Source organism: Chrysochloris asiatica, unplaced genomic scaffold (assembly GCF_000296735.1).
Source record: "Chrysochloris asiatica unplaced genomic scaffold, ChrAsi1.0 scaffold00182, whole genome shotgun sequence".
NCBI lineage: Eukaryota > Metazoa > Chordata > Mammalia > Afrosoricida > Chrysochloridae > Chrysochloris > Chrysochloris asiatica.
Window position 1 is genome coordinate 233241 of NW_006408700.1, and position 11020 is coordinate 244260.

The 11020-nt window shown below is 39.5% G+C and overlaps 1 protein-coding gene across 1 annotated transcript in view; it reads right to left on the minus strand.

Annotated features, from left to right (window-relative positions):
- The window catches only part of EPM2A (epilepsy, progressive myoclonus type 2A, Lafora disease (laforin)), a 185633-nt gene that overhangs the window by 92397 nt on the left and 82216 nt on the right, over positions 1-11020 (minus strand). The window contains exon 2 of the mRNA XM_006872072.1: positions 4977-5151. Within this exon, the coding sequence (XP_006872134.1) occupies positions 4977-5151 (175 nt within the window). The remainder of the gene's footprint in view (positions 1-4976; positions 5152-11020) is intronic.

Sequence of the window (11020 nt, forward strand, 5' to 3'; positions counted from 1 at the left end):
CTATACCAAAAATGACAGCACTGAAAAGGACATTAGGAAAGCAATACCATTTACAACAGCCACCCAAAGGATGAAATATCTAGGAATAAATGTAACCAGAGGAACAAAGGACCTATATAAAATAAACATACAAAACACACAACAAGAAACCAAAAGAGACCTACAAAAATGAAAGACTGTACAATGCTCCTGGACAGGAAGATTTAACATTATGAAAATGTAATACTGACCAAACCAATGTATATATATAATGCAATCCCAATCCATATACTAATGACATTCTTCACAGAGATGGAAAAAGCAACTACAAACTTTATAAGGAAAGGAAAGAAACCCAGGATAAGCAAAGCACTGCTTATGAAGAAGAATAAGGTTGGAGGCCTCTCGCTCCCCAACTTCAAAATTTACTACATGGCTACAGTGGTCAAAACAGCTTGGTACTTGAACAATGAAAGATACATTGATCAATGGAACAGAATCGAGAATCCAGAAATTAACCCACCCACATACAGCCAACTGATTTTTGACAAAGTACCAAAATGTATCACATGGAGAACTGACAGTCTCTTCAACAGATGGTGCTGACAGAACTGGAAAGCGATATGCAAAAAATTGAAACAAGACCTTTACCTCACGCCTTATACAAAAATCAACTCAGCATGGCTTAAAGACTAAATGAGAATCCCAGAATTATGAAGGCCATCAATGAAAAAATAGGGACAAATGTGAGGGCACTAATTCAGGGAATACACTACCAAACATTTTGAAAACTACACACAAAAAAGTAGACAAAATTGATGATTGGGACATAATGTGCAGCAAAATACTTCACCAGAAGAGTAAAAAGGGAACTCACAGAATGGGAAAAAATCTTTTGCAATGACACATCAGACAAAGGACTCATTCCTAAAATATATAGTAAACTACAGCAACTCTGCAAGAAAAAGACAAATAACCCAATTAATAGTGGGCACAGGACATGAACAGACAATTCACCAAGGAGGAGATCCAGGCAACCAACAAACATATGAAGAAATGTTTATGTTCACTATTCATTGTTGTTGCTGTTGTTAGGTGCCATCGAGTTGACACTGACTCATAGCGACCTTATGCACAGCAGAACGAAACATTGCCTGATCCTGGGCCAACCATACTACTATTGCCACACTTAAATCCATCGATGCTGCCACTTGGCCAATCCATCTCGTTGGGGTTCTTCCTCTTTTTCTCTGAATTTCCACCTTACCAAACATGATATCCTTCTCCAGCAACTGGTCCCTCCTGACAATATGTCCAAAGTAGGAGCAACGAAGTTTGGCCATCTTGGCCTCCAGGGAGCACTCTGGATGCACTTCTTCCAAAACAGAACTATTGGTTCTTTGGCAGCTCATGGCACTTTCAATATTCTCCTCCAACACCATAACTCAAAAGCATCAATTCTTCTACAGTCTTCCTTATTCACTATCCAGCTATTGAATGCTTATGAAGTTATTGAAAATACCACGGCTTGGGTCAGGCACACCTTAGTCCTCAAGCTGACATCTTTGCTCTTCAACACTTTCAAAAGGTCTTGTGCAGCAGATTTACCTAATGCAATACATCATTTGATTTCTTGACTGCTGCTTCCATGAGTGTTGATAGTTGATCCAAGAAGAATGAAGTCCTTGACAACTTCAATCTTTTCTCCATTGATAAGAATGTTGTTTATTGGTCCAGTGGTGAGGATTTTTGTTTTCTTGACATTGAGATGTAATCCATACCAAAGGCTGTGCTCTTTGATCTTCATCAGTAAATGTTTTAAGTCCTCTTCACTTTCAGCAAGCAAGGTTGTATCATCTGCATATTGCAGGTTGTTAATGAGTCTTCCTCCAATCCTGATGCCACATTTTTCTTCATAGTACCCAGCTTCTTGGATGATTTGCTCAGCATACAGGTTGAATAAGTATGATGAAAGAATACAACCTTGTCGCACACCTTTCTTAATTTTTAACCATTCAGTGTTTCCATGTTCTGTTCGAACAACTGCCTCTTGGTCCATATACAGATTCCTCATGAACACAATTAAATGTTCCGGAATACTCATACTTCGCATACTTCAAATACTCATACTTGTCCACAGCTTGTCATGATCCACATAATCAAAAGCCTTTGTGTAGTAAATACAGCAGAGGTAAACATCTTTCTGATATTTTCTGCTTTCAGCCAAGAGCCATTGGACATCAACAATCACTAGCCATTAGAAAGATACAAATCAAAACAACATTGACATATCATCTCACACCAGCAAAAACAGCAAAGATAAAAAAAAGTAGAGGACAATAAATGCTGGCAAGGATGTGGAGAGACTGGGACATACCTGCATTTTTGGTGGGATTACAAAATAGTCCACCCTCTCTGGAAAGCAACACGGCACTTCCTCAGAAGTTTGGAAATAGAAATACCTTAGGATCCAGCAATTCCTCTACTTGGTATTTACCCACAAGAAATACAAATCATAGCACAAGTAGATATATGCACACCAATGTTCATAGCAGCTATTTACAACAGCAAAAAGATGGAGACAGCCTAAGAGCCAATCAACTGAAGAATGGATAAACAAACTGTGGTACATACACACAATGGAATATTATGCTTCCTTGAAGAACAACAAGGAAGGTGTAAGCTACCACATAACGTAGATGAGTCTTGAGGACATTATGTTGAGTGAAATTAGTCAGTCACAAAAGGAGAAGTACTGCATAGGACCACTACTGTAAAAGACTAAGAAAAAGAACCTATACTAAAGGGGGTGGGCGGGGAACTCTTTGCTGGTTACCACATTAGGGGTTAGGGGAAGGAGGGGAAGGTGGAGCACAGGGTAGGAAATAGACACAGGATAGTTTGGGTGCTGGGAGGGGGGCAATACACAAGAAGCAGGAGGGGAGTAGAAGAACAAGGTCAAAGGGAGAAGTGTTAAGCCAGTTTGCATGGGCTAAGTGGGACAGAGGTAAATAATGATATATGCACAATTTTGGAACAACAGGGCTCTGGAATACAGGGATTGGGATATGGTTGGAATGGGCAAAATGGGGGAAATAATGTTAAGATGTTTGGCTGTCTTATGAATCTTGGTTTCACTTGCATACCATTATAAAATAGACACTTGAGGGGAGAGAAAGAAATAGCCAAAAATATCACCATAGAGAGCTTGGAAGTCTGTCTTCTGCCTATAACTGATTGGAATACCTAAAATGGGGTTACAAAGTGTTCGGTGAAGGAGGCTTCCTGTGGAGCCTCTGCATTGCATAAGACTATAGGTGGAATCCTGAACCCCATCCAGAATCTTATGAGGTGTGAAATTTCCACTTGAAAAGACAAGCAGACCAGCCTGGAGCAGCTAGAAGAACAGAAGATACTTCTTGAAAGAAAAACTGACAGGAAAAACATAAAATAGTAACTGCAGTCCAACTGACTACTGCAAGAACCAGCAAGTTGCTCACCCAGAAACATCAAGGCAAGTGGCTGGGTACCCTCAGGGCAAACCCCCTTTCAAGACTAAGACTCAATGGGAATACACAAGCAGACATATGCTCTGATTGGTGACCACGTTGGTCACCGATAAGGGGAAGTGAGGGAAAAACAGCAATGAAGCTGCGAGCTAAGTCCAACCACGTTCAATAGACTCCTGTGAACCCATGTGGAGACCTGCTTGGCCAGCAGTTTGGCAAGACCTGGGAACTCCTGGGCCCAGAGTCAGTGACATAGCCACAGAGGGCTAGAGTGGAAAGTGAAGCATCCAGCTGATAAGAAGAGAGGGCATATGCACAAGAACACCCACACTTGCAGATAATACCCACTTGACCTGACTTCAATGACTGGATGATCAAAGCTCAACCAGAAGAAGAAAGAAGAGGAAAAAAAAGTATTATGATACAATTTGATGAACTTGACCTACACCTCTGGATGCAGTAGTTCAAAAGAGGGAACAAATCTTTACAGCGAGGATCATTCTCACCCCCTCAATACACAGAGTAGACAGGGATGGGCAACTTGGATATTGGCTACCCAAATTGCGGGGCTACAAAGGCAAGAGGTGACTGACTTACAAACTTTCAAGAGGAGCCTAGATCCAGAGGGTGCAGAGGAAGGTAGAATCTCCACTGTGTAGTATCCAGTCTATCTGGGTGGGGCTGATGAAAGGAGATGGGGATAGCACTCAGGTGGTACAATAGTGAATAATTACTCTCAGGAGTGACTGTGAGGGTTGGAAATGTAAAGGTAGATGTTTTGTAGCAAAAGGGGAGGAATGGTTGACTTTGCAGTCCAGGAACGGAGGTCCCTGGGACCATAAAGGGAGAGGAGTGGAGTGCAGACCCTACCCAGAGAAGCAGTGAGGCCAGAGATGGAGGCAGAGATGATGAAGTGGAAAGAGGGAGCAGCTGGGAGCTCTAGACCCAGAGAGGGAGAGGAGCTTTATGCTGACGACCAGGGGCAGGTTTGCAGGGTATACCCTTTGGTTGGTTGATGATGTATTGAGGGGATTGTAACCATGGCAATGTAACTATACGATAGGATGAATGTACAGCTAATGTTCTCCCGTGTAAACTATCTCATAACTCACAATAAAAGTTTAAAATAAAAACAAAATGATTACCAGTTCTATGAAAGACTGTGTGTCATTGGGGTCACTACTAGACCAAGAACTGTTGTGAAATCTTTGACACATTATGATCTCTTTGTGCTTGGTTATATATCTCTCTATCAGTAAAAATAGTGCTTTCTTATCAAGAAAGTAAAATAATGAACTGATGGAAAAAAAGGATTCTTCACACCTAGAGCCACAGAAGTCCGTACAATACTTTATCTCCTCCAAGTGCTGCAAGCCTCTCTCGCCCTTCACAGGGAGACACTGAAGTTTAGAACAAAGTAAATATTCCCATGTCCTAATGCTACCCCTTGTCCTACTTCTATGCTTATCAACACGGTGCTATTTTTACCTTGAATAATGCATGGCTTGGTGACCTGCGATGTTAAAATAGAAGTCTGTTGTGTGCTTCATCTCATTGGTGTGCCCAGTGGCCTCAATCCAGTGCCCAATCGGGAGACAATACACACCATCCACCAAGTTGTTTTCATTATAAGTACAGCAACGGTCATGGTGTGGCCCACTGCCTAGAACAAGAAGAAGTGACAAACAGAGCAATTAAATCAGTGTTTTGCTTAAACAGCCTCAAAGCAGCTGATGCAAATGTAATAGTAAGAGGAAAATAAATGCAAAGTTGCTTAATCTACACATTTCAGTCTGAACAAAAATAGACTAGCTTGAGAGGGGATGCAGTAGAAGTGTGTAAGTGGGAAAGCCATAGGGCTCAGTGCTCAGTGCAAGGACACTCCTGAAGGATATTCAGTCTTTCCAAACTCCACATTACCTCCTCATCTCCTAAGAACATGTGGTAGAATTCTGTGCTGCTCAAAGTGTTCTTAAGGCCATTAAGGAATATCCCTGTATACAAAGGGACTTCAAACAATTTGTGGAAAAATGAAATTAAAAGAAAATGCTTTTAATTTCCTAGTATACAAATTTATGATTAGATCAGGAATAACAGGTTTTAGTACCAGCTCAAACAATGAACAAATCAATAAAAAGAAATACATTAATAATTTTAAATAATATACCAATTCTATTGTTTGTGCAAAACAATGGTTAGTATTATTTTTAAGTATTTATTCTAAGTTTCACAGTGTGGCGCTGTTGGATAAGCACTGGACCGCAAGGAAGGTTTGAACTGCATAGTTGGTGGTTCAAACTCTGCAGCTGCTCCTTGGGAACCCTATATAGGATCACTACGAGTCAGAACTGACTAAGCAGTACATAACAAGTCTCACAGAAGTCCACAAGCTGACGCAGAGTTAGTAAATACAGAGCTAGCAGCAACATAAGGCCCCTCATATCCCAGCTTTCAGTAACATTCATGCTGCTCTGTCTGCTTCATACTCTCTTGAAGCATCAACACCAAAACAGAGTATTTTCCCTCCAGGAAAGTGACTCAAAATGGCGGAGTGGGAAGAACTGGTCTCACAAAGCACTCTTCGCTAGTGGATACAAACCTAATTTGAGCAATTCATAAATTGCTGCATGCAAAGTTAGACCATTTGCATTTAGTAACAGGGAATGAAGACAGTTGAACTGGTCTTCACAAAAGAATAAAAGGTTGAGGTACAATAAGGAAAGAAAAGATAAGGGAAAGGGTACAGATAGATACTGTGTTAGGAAGAAAGATAAAAGGGAGAAAGAAAGAGAAGAGAGAATGAGAGAACAGATTAGCGAGCTACATAAAGTGTTGTTGTTGTTAGGTGCCATCAAGTCAGTACCCACATATAGCAACCATATGCACAACAGAACAAAACACTGCCCGGTCCTGGGCCAACCTCACAATTGTTGCCACGCTTGAGCATATTGATGCTGTCACTTTGTCAATACATCTTGCTGGGGGTCTTCCTCTTTTTCTCTGACCCTCCACCTTACAAAACATGATATCCTTCTCCAGCAACTGGTCCCTCCTGATAATATGTCTGAAGTATAGGAGATGAAATTTGGTCATCCTGACCTCCAAGGAGCACTCTGGCTGCACTTCTTCCAACATGGATCTGTTGGTTCTTTTGTCAGCCCATGGTACTTTCAATATTTTCCTCCAACACCATAACTCAAAACATCAATTCTCCTACTGTCTTCCTTATTCACTGTTCAACTTTCACATGCATATGAGGTTATTGAAAATATCATGGCTTGGGTAAGGTACATCTTAGTTCTCAAGCTGACATCTTTGCTCTTCAACACTTTAAAAAGCTCTTGTGCAGCAGATTTGCCTAATGCAATACAATGGTTGATTTCTTGACTGCTGCTTCCATGATGGTTGATCCAAGAAGAATGAAGTCCTTGACAACTTCAATCTTTTCTCCGTTGATAGGAATGTTGTTTATTGGTCCAGTGGCGAGGATTTCTGTTTTCTTTACATTGAGATGCAATCCATACCAAAGGCTGTGCTCTTTGATCTTCATCAGTATTTTAAGTCCTCTTCACTTTCAGCAAGCAAGATTGTGTGTATTATCTGCATATCGCAGGTTGTTAATGAGTCTTCCTCCAATCCTGATGCCATATTTTTTTCCATATAACCCAGCTTCTCGGATTATTTGCTCAGCATACAGGTTGAACAACTATGGTGAAAGAATACAACCCTGTCACACACCTATCTTAATTTTAAACCATGTTTCTTAATTTTAAACGATGTTCCCATGTTCTGTTCGAAAAACTGTCTATTGGTCCATGTACAGATTCCTCATGAGCACAATTAACTATTCTGGAATACTCTTGCTTTGCAATGTTGTCCATGGCTTGTCATGATCCACACAATCAAAGGCCTTTGTGTAGTCAATAAAGCACAGGCAAACATCTTTCTGGTATTTTCTGCTTTCAGCCAAGATCCATTAGACATCAGCAATGATATCTCGCGTTCCACGGCCTCTTCTGAATCCATCTTGAACCTCTGGAAGTTCTCTGTCAGTGTATGATTGCAGCCATTTCTGTATTACCTTTAGTAAAACTTTACTCACATGAGATATTAAAGATATTGTCCTATGATTTCCTCATTCCGTTAGGTCATTTCTCTTTGGAATGGGCACAAATACAGATCTCTTCCAATCAGTCAGCCAGATAGCTGTCTTCCAAATTTCTTGGCATAGATAAATGAGTGGTTCCAGTGCTGCCTCACTTTCTTGAGAGATTTCAATTTTTATTCCATCAATTCCTGGTGCCTTGTTCTTTGCCAGTTCCTTCAATGCACCTTGGACTTCTTCCTTCAGTATCTTGGCTCTTGATCAAATTGAACATCAACCATTTTCTTTTGGTAAAGAGACTCTGTGTATTCCTTCCATCTTCTTTTGATGCTTTCTGCATCATTCAATAATTTGCCCAGAGATTCATTCAATATCAGAAATCAAGGCTTGAGTTGTTTCTTCACTTCCAACTTGAGAAATGTTGAGTGTGCTCTTCCCTTTTCATTTTCTGACTCCAAATCATTGCACATTTCATTGTAATATTTGACTTTGTCTTCTCCAGCTGACCTTTGAAATTTTCTGTTCAGCTCTTGGACCTCCTCACTTCTTCCATTCGCTTTAGCATCTCTACACTGGAGAGCAAGTTTCAGTGTCTCTTCTGACATCCATTTTGATCTTTTCCTTCTCTCTTGTCTTCTTAATGATTTTTGCTTTCTTCCTTTATGATGTTTTTGATGTCACCCCACAATTCTTCTAGTTTTTGGTCTTTAGTGTGTAATGTATCAAATATGTTCTTCAAAAGATCTCTAAATTCAGGTGGGATATAGCCATGGTCATATTTTGGCTCTTATGGAGTTGTTTTCATTTTCTTCAGCTTCAGCCTGAATTTGCATATGATCAATTGATAGTCTGTTCCACAATCTGTCACTGGCCTTGTTTTGGCTAATGATATGGAGTTTTTCCACCGTCTCTTTCCCCAGATGTAGTCGATTTGATTTCTGTGTATTCCTTCTGGTGAGGCCCATGTGTATAATCGTCTCTTATGCTGTCCAAAGAAGGCATTTGAAATGAACAAATTATTGGTTTTGCAGAATTCTATCATGCAATCTCCAACATCATTTTATCATCAAGGCCATATTTTCCAACTACTGATCCTTTCTCTTAGTTTTCAATCTTTGCATTTGAATCACCAGTAATGATCAATACATGTTGATTGCATGTTTGATCAATTTCAGATTGAAGAAGTTGGTAGAATTCTTCTATATCATCCTTACTGGCTTTAGTGGTTGGTGCATAAATTTGAATAATAGTGAATTAACTGGTCTTCCCCATAAGTGCATGGATATTATCCTATCACAGATAGCATTGTACCTCATGACTGATCTGGATATGTTCGTTTTGATGATGAATGCAACACCATACCTCTTCAATTTGTCATTCCCAGCATAGTAAACCATGTGGTTGTCAGATTTTAAATGGTCAATACTAGTCCAATTCACTCACTAATGCCTAAGATATCAAAATTTATGCATTCCATTTCATTTTTGGCAATTTCCAGTTTTCCTAGTTTCTACTTCATACCTCTCATGTTCCAATTATTAATGGATGTTTACAGCTGTTTCTTTTCATTTTGAGTTGTGTTAAATCAGCAAATGAAGGTCCCATGGCTTTACTTTCTTGGGCTTTACTCCATTCGTGTCATCACAGTGAGCTCTACTTCGAGGAGGCAGCTCTTCCCCAGTCACATTTTGAGAGATTTCATCCAACCTGAGGGGCTTATTTTCCAGTACTGTATTTGACAGTATTTCTTTGCTATTCATAAGGTTTTCAGTGACTAAATATTTGGAAGTAGTTTTTCACTCCTTCTTCCTAGGCTGTCTTCGTCTAGAAGCTCATCTGAAACCTGTGCATGATGGGTGACCCTCCTGGTATTTAAAATACCCGTGGCCTAGCTTTCAGAATCACAGCAACTCATAAGCCACCACAGTATGAAAAACTGATAGATGAGTGGTGCACATAAAGTGTAGTGGACAGTCAAAAATTCCTGACCCTGAGTCACCAAAAAAAAAAAAAAAAAAAACCAACAATTAAGGCATGGACTTTGGTATTTAATTTGAAGTTGTATGGACCACCACAATATTCATCTCTTCTCCTCCTCCCAACCTGCAATATAACCAACTACATTCACACAAAAGTTTCTGTGTGGAAGGAAAGAAGATGGCTGAGTAACTAATTTTTTATAAATGAATGACTTGCCTACTTTGACTTGATGTAGCACAGGGCAATTTAAGTCACAAGAAGCTGAACATGCTGAGCTGAGCAGTAAGAACATAAAATCAAGGACAGCTATAGGGATGGAAACCTTCCCTGTTAGCAGACCTCTAAGAAAGGGGCCCATCCTTCCCAAACTATGGGATCAGAAATTGAGCCATTTTATATATTTTCTTGTGGTTGTTAACTGCCATTGAGTCAATTCCAATGTATAGAGCCCTGTATACAGTTTCTGAAGCTGCAAATTTTTGTGGAAGCAGAAATCCTCATCTTTCTCCCATAGAGCACCTGGTGGGCTTGAACTGCTAACCTTGTGGTTAGCAGTCCAGTGATTATCATATAGAGGCAGTGCACTCCTCCTATACATCTTCTGGAGCAGGAAAACCACAGTTTAAATCTAACCTATGTTATCAGAGTCCTGTTCAAGCTTTTGAACACAGAAAACAGGATAAAGTGTTAAGAAAGAAAACATAAATTAAATTAGAAAAACATATGTAAGATAAGACTTACATTGTATAACTTGATTGTAAAAAGTCTTGTATCTATTTAAAATGTCTGTCGTGAGCATTTTACTCTTTTAAGAACTTTCTTTTGGGATCAAAGTGACAAGAGCATCATGAAAGATTAGTTAGGAGGAGCCTTAGGGGACAGTGACTTCATGTTACTGGGACAGGAACAACTCCAAACAGAGAGAGAACAGTTGCACAACTCCAAGAATCACCACTGCTACTGGATTATTTTATGTAGAAACTGTTGAATTGGTGTAAAGGTTGTTGTGTATATTCTCAACAGTAACAATTTTTTTTTTAATTCTTATCTCATTTGATTAAAAGAATGCATAAACCTTACATGCAAAATGTAAGAAATCAGCACTTATTGCTCAAGATTTCATGGACACCTTCAAAAACAGTGAAAATTAGAAAATCAAGCACCGCATCAGTCTATCCTAATTCAGATAGGGAGGTAGACAAAAGCCCAGCTCACAAACAATATTATGTTCAAAGGTGGTGCTTTTTCTACAATAGATAAACATAGCATTTGTTATGGAGGCTAGAATTTGGAAAAATAGGAAATAAAATATTGCATATAATATAGTAAGCATAGTAATTAAAGTATCTGGTCCAAGTATGTCTGTGTGTGTCTTTGAAGGTATAAAACTATTTACTGATGCTTATTTTTATAACAAAGTCCTGGTGTGGTGTTACAGGTTAATGCA